This window comes from Callithrix jacchus, chromosome 4 (genome assembly GCF_049354715.1).
Source record: "Callithrix jacchus isolate 240 chromosome 4, calJac240_pri, whole genome shotgun sequence".
NCBI lineage: Eukaryota > Metazoa > Chordata > Mammalia > Primates > Cebidae > Callithrix > Callithrix jacchus.
The window spans coordinates 80,335,821-80,357,092 of NC_133505.1; the positions used below are offsets into that span (position 1 = coordinate 80,335,821).

General features: G+C 37.4%; 1 protein-coding gene across 8 annotated transcripts in view; it reads right to left on the reverse strand.

Moving 5' to 3' along the window:
* COL12A1 (collagen type XII alpha 1 chain) overlaps nucleotides 1–21,272 on the reverse strand; it is a 141,262-nt gene that overhangs the window by 76,685 nt on the left and 43,305 nt on the right. For 6 of the 8 annotated variants that reach the window (XM_035296142.3, XM_078369556.1, XM_008994675.5 and 3 more), the window contains 10 exons: nucleotides 17,381–17,647; nucleotides 16,481–16,673; nucleotides 15,236–15,357; nucleotides 13,134–13,283; nucleotides 12,932–13,051; nucleotides 12,668–12,832; nucleotides 11,952–12,098; nucleotides 9,190–9,329; nucleotides 8,440–8,569; nucleotides 566–708 (listed from right to left, as the gene is read on the reverse strand). In XM_035296142.3, the coding sequence (XP_035152033.2) occupies nucleotides 566–708; nucleotides 8,440–8,569; nucleotides 9,190–9,329; nucleotides 11,952–12,098; nucleotides 12,668–12,832; nucleotides 12,932–13,051; nucleotides 13,134–13,283; nucleotides 15,236–15,357; nucleotides 16,481–16,673; nucleotides 17,381–17,647 (1,577 nt within the window). The remainder of the gene's footprint in view (nucleotides 1–565; nucleotides 709–8,439; nucleotides 8,570–9,189; nucleotides 9,330–11,951; nucleotides 12,099–12,667; nucleotides 12,833–12,931; nucleotides 13,052–13,133; nucleotides 13,284–15,235; nucleotides 15,358–16,480; nucleotides 16,674–17,380; nucleotides 17,648–21,272) is intronic. The other 2 variants (XM_035296143.3, XM_035296144.3) reach the window with 1 other exon arrangement.

Here is a 21,272-nt window from a genome sequence, read left to right on the forward strand (position 1 = left end):
GTCAATTGAAATCTATTTGCACTAGAATATAATACAGCTTGTCTTTTTCATTTATAAGATTACATTTCCTTTTCCATGTAGATGTTTTTTTTCTTTCCCCCCCTTTTTTTTTTTCAGATGGAGTCTCACTCTGTTGCCCAGGCTGGAGTTCAGTGACATGATCTCCGCTCACTGCAACATCTACCTCCCAGATTCAAGCAATTCTCCTGTCTCAGCCTCCTGAGTAGCTGGGACTACACATGCATGCCACCACATCTGACTAATTTTTGTATTTTTAGTAGAGACAGGGTTTCCTCATATCGGACAGGCTGGTCTCAAACTCCAAACTTCAGGTGTTCCACTCACCTCAGCACCCCAAAGTGCTGAAAATTAGAGGTGTGAGCCACCATGGTCAGTCCACGCCAATGTTTTCTAAAACGTGTTGCAGACCACAAACCTACTTTTCTATTTTTCCATTTTGTATGTAAAGTTATAAATGACCTTATAAGTAACTACAGTATAATAGTCACTGTAAAGCTACAAAGTCGTGGGAAGAGGCAATAATAAAGAAACAAACATCTTTCACCTCTTTGGGTCTTGTTGTCTCTGTGTCCTTAACAGGTTCATATGACAAGATGTAGCCAGTAGCTCCTCCCACAGGCTGCCACTGCACATGCATGGTGGTAGGGCCAACGTCATAAATATTCAGGCTGACTACAGGGACTGGCACTTCCAAAACAGAAAAGCAGACCATCAGTCTCATTCCTTTCATTCCACTCATTTTGTCACCATTGTTTCTTATTCAATGATTGATATTTGTATATACTAAATAGTGAGTTACTGTGAGAAATCAGTAAGAGTTAATATAATCCTTCCCATAACCCAGAAAAATCCAATTTTCATTACTCATTGCACTTCATATTCAAGACCGCATGTTGTCACTACTTTATAGAAGTAAAAATGTTAAAATTCAGGTTTCAAATGACATTCCAGTGAGTCTACAACAGATGCCAACTTCCTGAGATGTTACTCTCTTTTCTGGAACATCACTAGGTTGACTATTTCTATTCTTCAATCACAGAACTTCATACATATGTAATCAACATTATTTTTTATATTTTCTTCAACAAATCAATTTAAAATAAGAACACTCTACATTAATAACAGGAACACAGGAGATTTAGGGGCTTCTTGAAGACAAGCCCATGCAGCAGAGGAAAAGTTTACAATCTCCCTGTCATACTCATATTGCTTCCAATTATTTTTTATTCAAAGACGGAGTTCAAAGTTTTAAGAAATTATATTAATCCTGCCAGTTATAAAATACATTATTTCCCACCTCCTAAAGTCTAAAGGAGATATAAGAGAAGAGATAAAGCCCCAAAACATGAGCAGTACATGAAGTAAGTTCTTGCTCTAGAGAATGATACTCATTCATTACAAGTGGCTTTCCTTCTTCCCCCTGGAGCCCAACCAACAAGCAAGAAGAAGAGTATTTTCATATGACTCTGGAAACATTGCCAGGTACAGGAACAAGGAAGATTTCCCCTAAAAAAGCGCTACTTAAAACCAAAGCCCTTAGAGCTTCTCTAGCAAAGACCAGATGCCAGAAAGAAAAGAGAAGATCTGGGGGAGGACTCAAGATGGCGCTGTGAGAACAACCCAGGATTGAAGCTCTCATTGAATATGCAGAGAGGTGAGTCAGAGCTGCATTTCCACTGATCTTTGTTTCCCACAGAACGGGGAAATTCCCAAGTATAAAAGAGACACAGGACGCCAGGCAGAGGTACCGCCTGGCGAAGCTGGCAGCCGGGGTGGCGGCAGCCGGCCCTACCCAGCGCTCCCCACAGGGCGCGCTTGTCCAGGTGCCCTGTTGAACCGGCAACCTGAGACTTGAGAGGGCTGCACTTGAGACTGAACGGGACTCAGAAAGTGGGCCAGCTCAGGGGATTGCAGGGACAGAGCGTTTGGGGTAGCCCAGTGGGATGGACAAAACCGCGATTCCAAACGCTCCCCATGCAGATGGTCCCTGAGACGCTCTGTGGGGGAGGGGCGTCCACCATTACCGAGGCAACCCGCCCCTACTGAGATACACGCCCACTGCTGATGCAGCCTGCCGTTGCCAAGGCAACCTGCTACAACAGAGAGACTCCGCTGCAGGGCATAGCCCGTGGCGGAGACCGCAGCAGAAGAACAGAGTCTGCAGCAACAGGGCGAACCACACAACAGCAGGGTGGAGCCTCGGCAGGCAAACAGTGAATAGACTGCCTCCTAGCTGGGCAGGACACCTCAACGGACATCCAAATATAAAGCCTGAACCCCCCAAGACAGACCATTTGAGAAAAAAAGGGTTTTTTTAATGAGCTCTGTTGCAGCAGAATCAAACATAGCAGCCTAACAGCCCTGAATGAACAACAGAGCTCACAGCTCAGCAATTGAGCTCCTATAAAGTACAGACTGTCTCCTCAAGCAGCTCCCTGACACCTCTATATCCAAAAGATTGACATTTGGCAGGCATCATCCTGGGACAAAGATAGCAGAAAAAGAAACTGGTAGCATCCCTCACTGTTTCGCAGCTGCTATATGTGCACCCCAGACAAGCAGGGCCTGGAGTGGACCCCAGCAGTCGTACAGCGAAGGGGCTAGACTGGTAGAAGGAACCAAGTAACAGCAATACTTCATCATCAACAATATGGGTGTCCACTCAGAGACCCAATCGAAAAGTCAGCAACTACGCAGACGACAAGTGGAGAAATCCACAAAGATGGAAAGAAACCATCGCAAAAAGGAGGAAAACACCCGAAACCAGAACACCTCACCTCCTAGAAAGGACCAAAACTCCTCACCAGCAAGGGAACGAAGCTGGACGAAGAATGACTGTAACGAAATGACGGAATTAGACTTCAGAAGGTGGGTAATGAGAAACTTTTGTGAGCTAAAAGAACATGAATTAAATCAATGCAAAGAAACTAAGGAACTTGAAAAAAGATATGAAAAAAAGATTTGAGGAAATGATAACAAGAATGGATAACCTAGAGAGGAATATGAATGAATTAAAGGAGCTGAAAAACACAATACGAGAACTTCGCAAACCATGCACAAGTTTCAATGGCCGAATTGACCAAGCAGAAGAAAAAATATCTGAAGTCGAAGACCAGCTCAATGAAATAAAACGAGAAACCAAGATTAGAGAAAAAAACGCAAAAAGGAATGAACGAAGTCTCCAAGAAATGTGGGACTATGTGAAAAGACCTAACCTACGTTTGATAGGTGTACCAGAAGGGGACGAAGGGAATGAATCCCAGCTGGAAAATACTCTTCAGGACATCATCCAGGAAAATTTCCCCCACCTAGCAAGACAGGCCAACACTCAAATGCAGGAAATACAGAGAACACCACAAAGATATTCTGCAAGAAGAGCAACACCAAGGCACATAATCGTCAGATTCAACAAGGTTGAAGTAAAGAAGAAAATACTAAGGGCAGCCAGAGAGAAAGGTCGGGTCACCCACAAAGGGAAGCCCATCAGACTCACAGCAGATCTCTCCGCAGAAACACTACAAGCCAGAAGAGAGTGGGGGCCAATATTCAACATTGTTAAAGAAAAGAACTTTCAACCCAGAATTTCATATCCAGCCAAACTGAGCTTCAGAAGTGAAGGAAAAATAAAATCTTTTGCGAACAAGCAAGTACTCAGAGATTTTGTCACCACCAGGCCTGCTTCATAAGAGCTCCTAAAAGAGGCACTACACATAGAAAGGAACAACCAGTACCAGCCATTCCAAAATCACACTAAATGCTAAAGAGCATCAACATAATGAAGAATCTACAACAACTAACGGGCAAAACAGCCATTTAGCATCAAAATGGCAGTATCAAATTCACACATAACAATATTAACCCTAAATGTAAATGGACTAAATGCACCAATCAAAAGACACAGACTGGCAAATTGGATAAAAATCCAAAACCCATCAGTGTGCTGTATCCAGGAAACTCATCTCACATGCAAGGATACACGAAGGCTCAAAATAAAGGGATGGAGGAAGATTTACCAAGCAAATGGAGATCAAAAATAAGCAGGAGTTGCAATTCTCATCTCTGATAAAATAGACTTTAAAGCAACAAAGATCAAAAGAGACAAAGAAGGCCATTACATAATGGTAAAAGCATCGATATAACAAGAAGAGCTAACGATCCTAAACATATATGGACCCAATGCAGGAGCACCCAGATATAAGGCAAGTTCTTAATGACTTACAAAGAGACTTAGACTCCCACACAATAATAGTGGGAGACTTTAACACTCCACTGTCAATATTAGACAGATCAACCAGACAGAAAATCAACAAGGATATCCAGGGCTTGAACTCAGACCTGGAGCAAGAAAACCTGATAGACATTTACAGAAATCTCCACCCCAAATCCACAGAATATACATTCTTCTCAGCACCACATCACACCTACTCTAAAATTGACCACATAATTGGAAGTAAAGCACTGCTCAGCAAATGCAAAACAACTGAAATGATAACAAACAGCCTCTCAGACCATAGTGCAATCAAGTTAGAACTCAGAATACAGAAACCAACCCAGAACCGCACAGCTTCATGAAAACTGAACAACTGGCTGTTGAATGTTGACTGGGTAAACAATGAAATGAAGACAGAAATAAAGAAGTTCTTCAAAACCAATGAGAACGAAGACACAACATGCCAGAATCTCTGGGACACATTTAAAGCAGGCTCTAGAGGAAAGTATATAGCAATAAGTGCTCATATGAGGAGAATGGAGAGATCCAAAATTGACACCCTATTGTCAAAATTAAAAGAGCTAGAGGAGCAAGATCAAAAAACTCAAAACCCAGCAGAAGACAAGAAATAACTAAGATCAGAGCTGAACTGAAGGAGATTGAGACACAACAAACCCTTCAAAAAATCAATAAATCCAAGAGCTGGTTTTTTGAAAAGATCAACAAAATAGACAGACCACTAGCCAGATTGATTAAAAATAAAAGAGAGAACAACCAAATAGATGCAATAAAAAATGATAAAGGGGAAATCACCACAGATTCCACAGAAATTCAAACCATCATCAGAGAATATTACAAACAACTCTATGCACATAAACTAGTAAACCTGGAAGAAATGGATAAATTCCTGGACTCCTGTGTCCTCCCAAGCCTAAACCAGGAGGAAGCTGAAACTATGAATAGACTAATAACAAGGTCAGAAGTCAAGGCAGCAACTAAGAGCCTACCACACAAAAAAAGCCCAGGTCTAGATGGGTTCACAGCCGAATTCTACCAGACACACAAAGAGGAGCTGGTACCATTCCTTCTGAAACTATTCCAAATAATCCAAAAAGAGGGAATACTTCCCAAATCATTTTATGAGACCAACATCATCCTTATACCAAAACCCGGCAGAGACCCAACAAGAAAAGAAAACTTCAGGCCAATATCCATGATGAACATAGATGCAAAAATCTTCAATAAAATATTGGCAAGCTGATTGCAACAGCATATCAAAAAACTTATTCATCATGATCAAGTAGGATTCATCCCGGGGATGCAAGGCTGGTTCAACATACGCAAGTCTATAAAAGTAATTCACCACATAAACAGAACCAAAAACAAAAACCACATGATTATCTCAATTGACGCAGAGAAGGCATTTGACAAAATTCAACAGCCCTTTATGCTAAAAACCCTCAATAAACTCGGTATCGATGGAACGTATCTCAATGTAATAAAAGCTATTTATGACAAACCAACAGCCAATATCATACTGAATGGGCAAAAACTGGAAGCATTCCCTTTGAAATCTGGCACTAGACAAGGATGCCCTCTTTCACCACTCCTATTCAATATAGTACTGGAAGTTCTAGCCAGAGCAATCAGGCAACAAAAAGAAATAAAGAGTATTCAAATAGGAAAGGTGGAAGCCAAATTGTCTCTATTTGCAGACGACATGATAGTATACCTAGAAGACCCCATCGCCTCAGCCCAAAAACTCCTGAAACTGATAAGCAACTTCAGCAAAGTCTCAGGATATAAAATCAATGTGCAAAAATCACAAGCATTCCTCTACACCAATAACAGACTTAAGGAAAGCCAAATCAAGAACAAACTGCCATTCACAATTGCTACAAAAAGAATAAAATACCTAGGAATACAACTTACAAGGAACATAAGGGACCTCTTCAAGGAGAACTACAAACCACTGCTCAACGAAATCAGAGAGGACACAAACAGATGGAGAAACATTCCATGTTCATGGTTAGGAAGAATTAATATCGTGAAAATGGCTATACTGTCCAAAGTAATTTACAGAATCAATGCTATCCCCATCAAGCTACCATTGACTTTCTTCACAGAACTGGAAAAAACCACCATGAACTTCATATGGAGCCAAAAGAGAGCCCGCATAGCCAAGTCAATTCTAAGCAAAAAGAACACAGCGGGGGCATCACACTACCGGATTTCAAACTATACTACAAGGCTACAGTAATCAAAACAGCATGGTACTGGTATCAAAACAGAGATATAGACCAATGGAACAGAACAGAGGCATCGGAGGTAACACAACATATCTACAACCATACAATCTTGGATAAACCTAACAAAAACAAGCAATGGGGAAAGGATTCCCTGTTTAAAAAATGGTGTTGGGAAAACTGGCTAGCCATGTGCAGAAAGCAGAAACTGGACCCCTTCCTGACACCTTACACTAAAATTAACTCCAGATGGATTAAAGACTTAAACACAAGACCTGGGACAATAAAAACCCTAGAAGGAAATCTAGGCAAAACTATCCAGGACATAGGAGTAGGCAAGGACTTCATGACCAAAACACCAAAAGCACTGGCAACAAAAGCCAAAATAGACAAATGGGACCTAATCAAACTCCACAGTTTCTGCACGGCAAAAGAAAGAGTCACTAGAGTGAATCGGCAACCAACAGAATGGGAAAAAATTTTTGCAGTTTACCCATCTGGCAAAGGGCTGATATCCAGAATTTACAAAGAACTCAAACAGATTTACAGGAAAAAAACAAACAAGCCCATTCAAAAGTGGGCAAAGGATACGAACAGACACTTTACGAAAGAAGACATATATGAGGCCAACAATCATATGAAAAAATGCTCATTGTCACTGGTCATCAGAGAGATGCAAATCAAAACCACATTGAGATACCATCTCACGCCAGTTAGAATGGTGATCATTAAAAAATCTGGACACAACAGATGCTGGAGAGGATGTGGAGAAAAAGGAACACTTTTACACTGTTGGTGGGAGTGTAAATTAGTTCAACCATTGTGGAAGACAGTGTGGCCATTCCTCAAGGCCTTAGAAATAGAAATTCCATTTGACCCAGCAATCCCATTACTGGGTATATATCCAAAAGACTATAAATCGTTCTACTATAAGGACACATGTACACGAATGTTCATTGCAGCACTGTTTACAATAGCAAAGACCTGGAATCAACCCAAATGCCCATTGATAATAGATTGGATTGGAAAAATGTGGCACATATACACCATGGAATATTATGCAGCAATCAGAAATGATGAGTTTGTGTCGTTTGTAGGGACATGGATGAATCTGGAGAACATCATCCTCAGCAAACTGACACAAGAACAGAAAATGAAACAGCGCATATTCTCACTCATAGGCAGGTGATGAAAAATGAGAACACATGGACACAGGGAGGGAGTACTAAACACTGGGATCTATTGGGGGGAAAAGGGGAGGGCCAGTGGGAGGGGGAGGTGGGGAGGGATAACCTGGGGAGAAATGCCAAATGTGGGTGAAGGGGAGAAAGGAAGCAAAACACACTGCCATGTGTGTACCTACGCAACTGTCTTGCATGCTCTGCTCATGTACCCCAAAACCTAAAATTCAATAAAAAATAAAAATTAAAAAAAAAAAAAAGGGAAGATCTCCTTGGCAGCAGGGATTTCTGGTCATTAGCAAAAATGAAATTGGTATCTCTGTACAGCTCTTCTTCCTGATCTTAGCCCCACTCCCCACATGGTTCCCTTCCTCATATCTTACTCCTGATGTGCTTTATTTCTCAATAAAATGTCATCATTTAACAACTGAGTAAAATGTAAAATTATCCCCCTGAAAGGTACATTGCATTTTAAGAGACTTTCTTGAAAGCGGAAGTTTGAAGACCCTAAGAAGTAAATATTTCCATTAAAGTTTATTTTCTCTCTAGATTATTATGGCAGTGACCCCCTATTCCACAGTGGGGCTCCATGATAGGAGCAGCCAGTAGGAGTAGAAAACCACTGAGTATTTTATAGGCACCTGCACAAAGAAGGCACTCAGTAAATATTTATAGAATGAATGTTGAATAAAGAAATTATTTGGAAGGTAGGCAAAAATGGGTCATCACCCTTTATCTTGGAAAAGAAAGCAATGATAAAAATTTTTTTACTCTGACTTACAGGTTTTTTCTGTGCCCTTCAGTGGCTCACTATATTCATCCTCAACCACAGAGTACACATTGACAACATACTCAGTTTCAGGCTTCAGATCTTTCAGCACTGTGCTAGTTTCCATTCGACTCACATAAAACTAGGGAGAAAAATTAAACATAACAACAACATATGAACAATCAGTTCCCTTTTTCCTACTCTACTTACAAAGCAGATAACTGCAATGAGCTTAGAAACTATATTTCAATTAGGCCATTGTCTTTTATAGTTGGAAACTATCAGATTACAATGAGACCTTGGATAATCCCATGTCATTTATTCTCCCAGCTGTTCTTTGTTTGTAAAATGAGTGGGTAAGAAAATAGATAATCTTTACTGTTCCTTGCCAACTCTCTGATTCTAATATAAATTCATAAATAAATCAAGCATCTTCTAATTAAATTTTAAAGAAAAAAAATCATAGTGATATTCTGCAATTCTTTTTTTTAATTATTATTATTTTTTAATTGTACTTTAGGTTCTGGGGATATTCTGCAATTCTTAGAAACCATAAGAATTTAAGCAAAGCTCTTTCTCTTTCATTAAAGCCAGATGGAAGTGCTTCCCTAGGAAAGTCAAGAATAGAAAGCACTATTCTTGACTCACTTCTGTCCCCTCTTCATTCCTCTTACCCCTCACCTACCATTACTCTCAGAGCCCTAATGAAAAGGACCTAATCTCAACATCAGGAAGAAGTAAGTTGTAGGTGTTACTACTCACTTCTTGACGTTTCCCTCCAGAAACTGGATAGTATTCCACCTTATATCGATCCACACTGTCAGAAGGTGGTGTCCAGCTCACTCTAAAAGAACGATGGGTTCGCTCAGAAATGACTAAGTTAGAAGGTGCTTCCAAATCACCTACACATGGAAATAAAGTGTATACACTTTTCTCATTATTGTATAAAGGTGACGATATTTGAAATTAGATTGAAACAATATCATGCTTCATATTCTAATCTTTTACGCAGTTCTTTTTACATACTAAGTAGCTACAATATATCTGTATTAGAGACTCACCTAAGACATCCATGAATAGGTAACCAAAAGGGTTTTTAGCCTCAGAAGATTCAAACCTCAACTCATCTTTCCTTAAAACCTGATCCTCCTCTTCCTTACAAACTGTACCAATTTACAAGTCACGAGACTCAAGACCCCATATGGTTTGGCTGTGTCCCCACCTGAATATCATCTTGAATTGTAGGTCCATAAGTCCCAACTATCATGGAAGGAACCCATGGGAGATAACTGAATCATGGGCATGGTTTCCCCCATACTGTTCTAGTGGTACATCTGATGCTTTTATATGGGGTTACCTCTTCCACTTGACTCTCATTCTCTCTCTTGCCTGCCACCATGTAAGACCTCCCTTGCTCTTCTGCCATATCGTGAGGTCTCCCCAGCCATTTGGAACAGTGAGTCAATTAAACCTCTTTCCTTTATAAATTACCCAGTCTTGGGTATGTCTTTATTAGCAGCATGAGAACAGATTAATATAAGACCTCTGAAGCATCTTTTGATACTTTCTCCTCTCTCTATCCTTGTACATATAATCAATAAATAAGAATTTATGTACTGACAATTCAGCTTCTCCATTGTCCCTATCACTATTGGTACCACACAAGCTCCCTACCCTTATTGTCATTTTGTTTCTATATACTCATGTCTTATCTCCTTAACTAAAGGTTATGCTCATGAGGATAGAATTGATTTTTCATTCATTCTATTTTCTAACAGGATCGGTGTGTAACAGACAAAGCTGACAACTGTATCACTGGAGAGAGTGCAAATAAATGAGTGTTTTTCAATCTGGGAACATCCCACTGCCTGTGACTGCTCCCTGTGGGTGAATGCAGGTGAAATGGCTAACACATAACAGTATCTGGAATAAATGCTGATGAAAATGGAAATATTAAGCTCAATATACCTAAGGGGAAAGTGGCCCAAATCATAATTTAAAGATAAAGGTATTAATCCAATAACTCTATGAGCGTGGCGAATCATTCTCATATAAACTCTACTTTTTGTGCAAGCGAAGACTGGGGAAAGCCTTTCCATTTTTAGTATCTTAACCTTTATTGTACTTGGGTAAGAGTCAAACCTACAAAATTATCAAGCAATTTTACTGTCTGGGAAACTAGAATGAATGCAACTATTACATAGTCCATTAAAAAAAAAGCAAAACAGATAAAAGATGTTTTCGTCCCCACTCAAAGCTCTCTCTAATGGAATAAAACTACTACTCTCTCAGTTAATCAAGAGCCAGAAGCCTACAAATTCTGGCTGCCAGGCTGGTCTATTTCTCCAGGGAAAAGGTCAATCTGTTGTTCAAAATTCAAAAAAGAAAATCTGCAAAAGTTAGGAAAAAGAAACCCAAGAAGGAACATTCAAATAAACATACCCCTAGCACTCTGAGCAAGTGAACCATTTCTACCACATTCTTTGTTAAACTTATTCCAACTTTTCCAAAACCAAATTAAATTAATGAAGGACAATTTTACCATAAGCTACATGTACTTAAGTGAAATTTTTCTCACATAATAAGAACCATAATTTTTATCATTAATTTTCCAAAAACCTTCAAATTTGGTGTTTGCCATGTTTCATCCCATGATTTACACAGAGAGTAGTCATTATGCACCATCCTTGGTTAGTATAAATCCAGTTCTATAATTTTATTTCAGCATCCTAATTCCTTAGCTATATCTACCTTTTCTAAACATCCCTGAATACATCTTTAACCATTTGACCCAGACTAAGTCATTGTTCTCTAGCTGTCAGTTCTTAACTGGTAAACAGAGATTATATAATTTCTAAGTGTCTAAATTGTAAAACTGTAGCTTCTCTTTATATTTAGGAATTATAAGTGTAAAGTACCAAATCAGATCATCTGCAGTTGAGGCAGATCAGATATAAAGACCCCTCTTTTATTCCTGCTCACATTAAGAAATTAAAAAAAAAAAAAGCTACCAAAACTGAGGGAAACAAGAGTCTGGGAACAACCATTTAATAGCAATGTAGTAACTAAATAGATTGAAGATGCTTTAGAAGAGAAAAGGTATATGCCAGAAAAGAAAGCATCTCTCTTTCCCTCTCTTCCTACCCGCTTCCCATTTATATGTATGTTGTGTGAGAGAGGGTGGAGGAATGCAGGATATAAACTAAATGTGTCCTCAAATAAGCTAGAAGTCATTTTCTGGAGAGGTGCCATCACGAGAAACGACTCAGAAAAAAAAAATCAAGGACTAAAGTTAATTCTCAACTGGGGACAGATTTTTTTCCACAGCAGACATTTGTCAACAACTGAAGACCTTTATAGTTGCTACAATTTAGGGGATGCTACTGACATGCAACCAGCAGAGGCCCCTGACACTGGTAAACAGCTTACAATGCACAAAATAATTTCCCCTCTCATCTAAAAAATAATTATTTGGCCCAAAATACCAACAGTGCTGAAGGTGAGACACTCTGGACTAATCTTACCTGGACCTTTGACACTGTTACACAAATTAATGGTGAGATCATCCACTATCCTGGAGAGTGACTCAAAATCTGCCACATTGTATGCATGGGTATCATCAGGATCAGTTGCAATCATCTTTAACTCAACTTCATCAGCATTTTTAATACCTTGTAAAATGGATATATACAAATTAAAAGTACTTCTCAGAAAAAAACTAATGGAGCAAAGCAAATGATTTATGGCTGTCTTAATTCATGGCTGCTTTTTGCCAACTATGAAGGTTTAATGATTAACTAAAGCAAACATATTATTTTTGTCAACAGAAACAAATAAAGGATAATAAAAACTGAAGGCTCTTTTAAATTAGCTTCTTCTAAATATATCTAGCATGAATTTCCCATCAAAAAAGTGTCTCTTTGGTCTTTTTTCTGGAATGTAAAATAATGGATATCAAAAATAAACATGGTTCTGTAGAAAACCATGTAGGAGTTTTTCTGAATTCTATTAATAGTACATTTTTCTTCTTGATCCATTAATTTTCTTTTAAGAAACCATGTAGTTTTGTCCCATTATAAGAGAAAAGAAAAAATAAATCAACTTCTTAGAACATCATTTTGATAAATTATTTAATTGGGAGAATGGTGGTTCTTTTCATGCTTCAGATAAAACTTCTAACTATGGAAAATATCCTCAGCACATTTGTAACCCCAGGGGTGTCATCCTTTTCAGTGCATACCAATAGCAAACAGCTCCACTCCCTCATCCTTAAGTTTCTTTGAAGGTGCCTCAACATCATCTTGTGATTTTCCATCAGTAATGAGCACACCAATTTTTCGAGCTCGAGGTCTCATGCCAGCTTGGGTCCTGAAGCTCTGTTGGCGAATGAAATTCAAAGCCATGCCTAGTGGGATTTTTAAAAGAGAATCAGTCACATCACCATTCAGCCACAAATCCTGACCAGAAGCAAGAGCTGAAAGAGTATCAGACAGTCCTTACTCACCTGTGAGAGTATTGCCTCCTTTGTATGGTAAGTTTGCCACAGCTTGCAACAAGCTCTTCTTGTCTCTGTGAGTATTTAACTGCCACTCTGTTCTGGGATCCCCACTATACTGAGCAAGGGCTAAAATGACACCACTGGCATTAGTGCATGTGAAAGAGCAAAATGAAAATGTTTAAATGGCTTCAATGTTGTCAGAACCTACCAATTTGTACTCTTTTAGGGCCAATGTCAAAGACTTCCACAATACGAGAAATGAAACTCCTCACAGTTCTAAAATTTGCCCGACCAATGCTCCACGATCCATCCACCAGCAACACAATGTCTGCCTCAGCTCTGGTGAGACACTCCATCCCTGATACAGCAATCATGAGACAAGACAGTAAGAAGCAAATTGTTGGCAGGGGTACTTCCTTCTCATACCTCTTCCACTCCCTGGATGCTCAGTGTTGCCTGTCTCAATACTATAGTCTAGCTCAGAGATGTGGAAAATGAGACTCTGAAAATATGTCCATCTGATTTCTTAACCTCAATTAACAGTCATAAGAATCATCAATTCCTCCAAAGATTATTTCAGTGGCTGATCTTTCCTTTATCTTTGACCCTATTTCCTGCCCTCTTTCATAGAACCTGGCGACCTGAATTAAGCCATTGTTAAAAATTTGATGGTGGGCTCACAAACTCAAAGGCTGAAATAAGCGAATAAATGAGAACGTATTTAAATGAGAATGTTATTAAAGTACTAACAACTTTAACAAAATTTTAATGTTATCAACCTATTAGGTGTGACATTCTTCTGCAATATTTAATGGTCATAGCAGACAAGAATGAGATAGACTGATAAAACATGTAATCTGAAGAAAGGTTTTTGTGAACTAAAAGTTATCTTTTCAAATAGCTAAGCTGTTAGGTAACTACTGCAATATATGAAGGATTAGATACATCACTTTTAAAATTATGCCTTTTTGAAGTAAAGATACACTTTTAAACCCTGACATATTATTACTTAGTTATTAATCATTTAACTTTATGATCTACTATGAATAAAAATCAGGTAAATATAGATGGTTAAGTTTTCACATTTAAAGAATCAAGAAAGAAGGAAGACAATTTAGAAAAGTATGCAAACAAATATACAAATTGAGAGCTGTAGAGACAAGCAGAAACATTGATACAAAGAAAAAGCTTTGGAAAGAGAAAATAATCCCAACATCCTCAGTGCACAAGCTACAAAATAAAAATATAAGTCAGTTAATATCATCATAAGAGAAACAATAGAACATTAATGCAAAACAGTAAGACTTGACACTTGATTTTGTCCAGATCCATTTTTTTTAATGTTCTCTTTTCCAAGAGCTTATATTACCAGCTATAAATTTTCCAATTCATTACAAGGTTAGCATTTTGATCTTTATATTTCAAAAAAATCATTGGAAAAAAAATAAATGTTTATCACACTACAAAATACAAATGTGTCACTCACATATTATATATTATATCAGGACTAAGGATTCCCAAATACTATCCCAAGCATGTAAGCCCTTGCAACCCTGCTCCTGCTCTGCCCAGATCTACTCTCTTTTTTTAGCAATAATGAAAAATATCAGAAGTAAACTCTGTCAACCACTTCCATCTCTAAGAATCTTAAAAACTAGCTTTATGTTCATAAGGCTATAATTGTGGCAGGGACAGAAAAATATAAGGGGCTTATGTTACCATTTTGCTTCTCAAGTCATAGTTGCTCACCTATTTATGTAATTTAACTCTGCTTACCCAGCCCAAATAAATCATTTCTGCAATGACTTTAACAAAGAAAAACTGCATCTTAGTCACTAAAAATAAAAAAGGTACAATTTCTACATTTAATAAAAACTAATATTTAAATAATAGAGCTTAATTATGTAATAATGAATAATTTAAAATTTAATATTCAAATGCATGAATCAATTTAATGCATAATTCTAAATGATGCATTATTACATAATTTAAAACTATTAGTAATTTCATTACTAATATAATCATTAATACATTAGTAATTACCTATTACATTACTCTTTAAATAATAGAGTTATATAATAATTTAAGTATAAAATAATGCAATGCTCATAAAAGAAGTATAAAAAATACTGTCAAAAAGCATGCTTGACTGAATGTTTGAAGAAGTTTTTTTGCTAAGTATGTAAATTATTGAAATAAATTTTAGTGGAAAATTTATATCATCATTTTTCATTTTTTGCTACCTCAACAGTTCACATTTGAAAGTTTCCTAATGTTGTTTTCCTGGCGGAATGTAACTCAATTTCTTACCAGAAGACAAAATTGGCATTACAGTTGTGTCGGAAAGGGTTGTCATTTCTTGTCCAACAAGTGGTGAGCTTTCTCCTCCATCAAACATTCCAAAAACATTTACTTTATAGGTGGTACCAGCCCTGAAATGTTAAAGTATTACAGCCTGTGAGAACCACAGGCTCAAGTGGTAGCACTTTCGTTTTGCTTTGTTAAAGACATTCATCTTGATTTACAAGCTTTCACTGTGAAGAGTTTATAGTGTACAACATTATAAGAGAAGAAAAATAATTTCCGTCACTTTGTTACTTATGCTTATCCTGGGAGCTGTCAAGAGACATTAGACAGCAAGCATTCCAGAGAACGCTAGGAATTCACAGCACTGGTTTCTGTCTTGCTTTTCTAGCAGATACAGAGTCTCCACCCTGCCTTTCTACACGTCAGGGAAGGGTCGGGCTCTTTATTTTTACTGTTTTTAAGCAATGGGCTTTAAGAAATAATTGAAGTGCTGTACCTTGCAAGGTAACGTAAAGCAATGCCTCACACAATGCCTGACATATAGTAAGCTCAACAAATTTTATCATCCCTACTCTGGTAAAAGTAAATCACAAATATTTCTACAGATTTCAATAGTCTTGAATGAATGACTGAAAAAACAGACTTTCCAAAAGGCTACATAAAGAGGTTCATTCTTTTTACTGTAATGAATGTAGGGTGCTGTTTTCAAACTGAAGCTTCCTTGTTTTTCACTACATAGCCAGGAGCTGGACCTTTCACGAGCCCAGCCTTACCCTCTCCTGCCAGCTGGCACCCATGAGGTCCTGCCTTCTTTTTCCTGTATGGCACACTGGAGGGGGATTCACACTCAGTATCTCAGCATGAGTCCCTCAAACTTTCCACAAGGTACAAGAATCCCCACACTTCCACATGGCTACATTTTCAGTGAAATTATGTAATAAGAATGTTAATTTTTTAAAAGCAGGGTGATATTGAAAACACCAATTCTGATCATTTAATAACAAACAAAAATTATTAAAACATTACAAAAAATCCTGCTCAGGCCTGAATTCTCTTGCTGACCCCTGAATCCTAACATCAACTTTAGTAGCACCAAGCATAAGAAAGCATCTTTAGCTGATTTTAAATACTCTGCTGGCGAACAGAAATATAAGTGACGTTTGTGTAAAGTCTACTAATTTACATAAGATATTCCATCTTTTAAACAAATTAATTCCATCTTTTGATACAAACATAGTTAATTCCTACCTAAGTTCCTCCAAAACAACTGTGTTGTCATAGGGTCCAACCACTAACTCCCCCAGTCTTCTGTCATCTCCCGTAGGGTGGAATGTGACTTTATAACCCTTCACTTCCCCAGGGGCAGGCTCCCAAGTCACTCGGAAGCTTGACATGGTTGGGTCAGATGTTTTCAGGTTTCTGGGAGACTTAAATCGAGAAGCTGTAAAGACAAAAAGATTTTTTAAATATTATCTATAAAACTAGGCTTTGAATTTTTTTTATTAGCCCCACAAAAATGCATATCCATAAAAAGGGTTTAAGTCTAGTAGCAGAAGATATCATGTTCCATAGAAGTCCTGATAACACAGTGTTACCTAAACAGACATATAAATAACTCCCACAATTCAGATTCTATTTGCCTAAGAATATTAATATGTAGAATCATTTTACTAGAAACTAGATTGGTAAAAATAACATGTTAATTAGACATTGTCTAATAATTATAATATAACTTACTACACAGAATCAGTTTTAAACATTTACAAATGAAGCAGACATACTGAAGTCATCTTTTATAACATTACCTACTCTCCCCCTCAAAACATAACTTTTTTATTATTATTGTAAGTTCTGGGTTACATGTGCAGAACATGCAGGTTTGTTACATAGGTATACACGTGCCATGGTGGTTTGCTGCAACCATCGCCCCGTCATCTACTTTAGGTATTTCTCCTAATGTTAGCCCTCCCCAAACCCCCACCCCCTGCTATCCCTCCTCTAGCCCCCAACCCCGCAACAGGCCCCGGTATGTGATGTTCCCCTCCTTGTGTCCATGTGTTTTCATTGTTCAACACCCACTTATGAGTGAGAACATGAGGTGTTTGGTTTTCTGTTGCTGTGTCACAAAACATAATTATTATTTTGTACCTGTTGTTCCTGATCCTTGTCTAAGCTTTCCTTCTCCTGTCTTATAAATCGGAAGAACTGTGATGTCATATGCGGTCTGGGGCTGAAGTCGCTTTAACACTGTTGAAGTGACTGTGGGGGGCACCTTAGCAACCATTTGCCTCCCTCCCCCACGGGGACGATAGACAACACGGTAGTTGATGACTTTTCCTGGTGCTGGTTTCCACGTAACTCTCATCGTGTTTTCTGTTTCTTCATCCACTTTCAGGGTTTTGGAATCTGGAGATACTGTGAGATAAAGGGAAGATTAAACTGTATACCCTGTTGAAAAAAATATAATGTGAAAAGAAACTCCCTGTGGCTTCTTAAATATGTACACTGTTCCATTTCCTAGTACTGTAATCCCTCATAAATTCATGGTGGCATGTGAGCCTAGTCTCATCGAGATCTCAGTAAGATGTTTTTGTTTTATCTAGCTAATATTAAAAAATGGAAGTTCATATTACAGTGATTTCCTATTTGCCTTCTAGAGACTTGAGTAAGGAAAACATCCATTTCCGGAGATAACATTTTAGAATTTTTATTATATTTCCATCTGTAAAGAATTTATTCAGTAATAAAGCTGTGGAGAATACAAAAAATTATGAATGCAGGGTTGCACATTCTACTTGGACTTTTTCAGAAAAAGTTGCAATCTATAAATGACTAGCCAGAGTGACTGGCTTATGACTCTCATGCACATCTCAGATGATGAGCACAAAAGAATAGGAATGTCTAACACTTCAAAATATATCAGGGGCTCTCAAAATAAACTGGTATATGCTGACTATTTCAGAAAGCACTATCTGTAAACAGTGTTTGCTTAATATATAATAAATAATATGTAATTATTAAATTGCCTTATATTAATATTTCACAATTATTAACTATATGAAATAAGTAATCAACATCCACAAATAACCTACAATATCCTATTTTTATACATAATTAGAGTTCATAAGTGGTATCATTTTGTTTAGTTCAGTAATCAGTGTTCAAAAGGCCATAAACATGTTCTATAGAAAAAGATTAAGCTAAATGAAATTCAAAATCGGCCAAGAATCTTTTCTGATTTTAAGCGAACTTTTCATGTTCAAGTGATCAAGAACCATTTGAAACAACTAAGAAACCTGAAAAGAAAAATACTAAGAAAAATAAAACAATAATTTTCAGACACTAGATATCAGTTGGCTCAGGACACTGATCCCTATGAAAGATGAGGAACAAAGGGCAATAGGTTCTGTGATTGCCCAGCTATTGCTTGGAATTTCCAGGAAAGAAAGGGGAATCCAGCTGGAGCCTGGTGGACTCCCTTAATTGACAGGATGCTGTTCCGAGTCTGGAGAGCTCAAAGCAACCGGAACTTGAAGAACAGAGTACTGTGAAGGAGAGAGTGCCACAGAGAAAACACTTGAGTCTTCAACCTAGGGTAATCAATGCATATAATCAACCCAGAGAAAGAACCAGCCCAAAGGAGCCCAGGGAACAATTTCCTGAGCTCACACGGGCTTACAAATGTTCCTGCTACCCAGAAGAGAAAACCTCACAACTCTAGGGACATCATGTAGGACATTTAGTAGGTGAAGGTCTCAAGGACGAGGCAAAATTAGTCCTAAACTGAAACAGTTTAAAAGCAAATGTCAGATCAAACTATTTCCAACTAACTTAATTGTATTCCAGAATAAAACTTAAGAATATTTATAACATAAAAATATCTAGCACCCAAGCAAATAAAATTCACAAAATCTGACATCTAATAAAAGTTACAAGCCATGCCAAAAAGAAAAAAAACATAATTTGAATCACAGATTGAAGGTCTCCCACCACTAAATTCAGATGTTGAAGTCTTAACCTTCAATGTGATGATATTTAAACATGAGGCCTTTGTGAAGGTAATTTGGGTTTAATTAAGGTCTTAAGAGTGAGGTCTTACCCTGACTGGATTGGTGTCTTTATAAGAAAAATAGTAGAGCCGGGCGCGGTGGCTCAAGCCTGCAATCCCAGCACTTTGGGAGGACGAGGCGGGTGGATCACAAGGTCAAGAGATCAAGACCATCCTGGTCAACATGGCGAAACCCCGTCTCTACTAAAAATACAAAATATTAGCTGGGCACGGTGGCGCGTGCCTGTAATCCCAGCTACTCGGGAGGCTGAGGCAGGAGAATTGCCTGAACCCAGGAGATGGAGGTTGTGGTGAGCCGAGATCACGCCATTGCACTCCAGCCTGGGTAACAAGAGTGAAACTCCGTCTCAAAAAAAAAAAAAGAAAAAGAAAAGAAAAGAAAGAAAAATAGTAGACACCAAAGAGCTCTCTCTCCCGCTCTCTCTCTCTCTTTCCACATTGAGAGCCTGAAAAAAGGCCATATGAGGACATAAAGAAAGGTGACCACACACCAGAAAAAGAGCCCTCACCAGAAATTAAACCAGACCTTAATTTTGAACCTTCCAGCCTCCTAAACTGTGAGAAAATAACTTTCTGTTGTTAAAGCCACTCAGCCAACAGTATTACCTTTTGTTATCACGGTCCAAACTAAGACAACACATAAGAAGAGAAATCAATCAACGGAATCAGAACTAACGATGACATACATTACAGAATTAGATAAAAAAGATGTTAAAACAGTTATTATACTATATTTTATATGTAATGCTGGTAGAAGAAAGATTAAGCATTTTATGTAAAGATATGGAATGTATAAAAATACTCAAACTTCTAGAGATAACAATAATATCTAAAATGAAAATTACACAGGACAGTATTTACAGCAGATTAGAAAATATAAAGAAAAATATTAGTGAACTTGATGGCATGATAATAGGACATGAAACACAAGGAAAGAAAAAAAAATTTTAACGAACAGTGTATCAGTGAGCTGTGTGATAACTTTGAGCAGACTAATGTATGTGTAATTAATTTGAGTACCTGAATAAAGCGAGGGTGTAATAAATAAAATATTTGAAAAAATGATGGGATGGATTTGTTTAAATTTTATAAAAATTATAAACTCACATATCCAAGAAGTTCAGTGAACCCCAAACCCAAGAAACATGAAGAAAACTACACCAAGACACATCATCATTAAATTGCTTAAAATCAGTAATAGAAACAAAATCTTTAAAGCAGCCATATATTTTTAAAAAGACATAATATGTACAAAGGACAAAGAAAAGAATGATAAACTAGGTAAATTCAATATATGGTTATGATGGTTATGAATTACACTTCTGTGAGATTAAAAAATATAATTTCAACTAACATTAAATTGGTTGCAATTTTTATTTTTGGGTTTAAAGAAATTAAGAGAACTCTCAGCAAAGTTCATCACTTTCTGGGAATATTAAAATGTATTTAGATTAATCATCAATTCTCTATTCTACAGGTAAGTGAACTATTAAAAGGAAAAAAACTTTATATATAACATATATTATTACATAAAAATATATATTATATAAACATACATATATGTTCTTCCAAACAAAAAAATCTAAAGAAATAATAGTATATAGAAAAATAATCTATTTGGATTATTAGCATTACCAATTGTCAAGAATATCAAGTAAGTTGATGCGTGTCTAACAGTGTTCTAGAAGGGGTTGTGCTATAATGCATTTTCTCAACTTTTGTTTCATCCCTCAAATGTTTACTCAGTGGAACAAGACATTCTCTCTCTTACAAAATTTTTTAACCGATTTTACACAACTCAGAATTAGAAAAATAAAAACTTCAATTTTACAAATATTGATCTAAAAAGAAATGAAAGTCTCAAAAAAAGGGATACCAAGCTTTAAAATGTTTCAAAATTTAAACATGTTAATAACAGCCAAATTAATACCTCATACCTTGATATGCTGTAATGACCTCACTTATATTCTT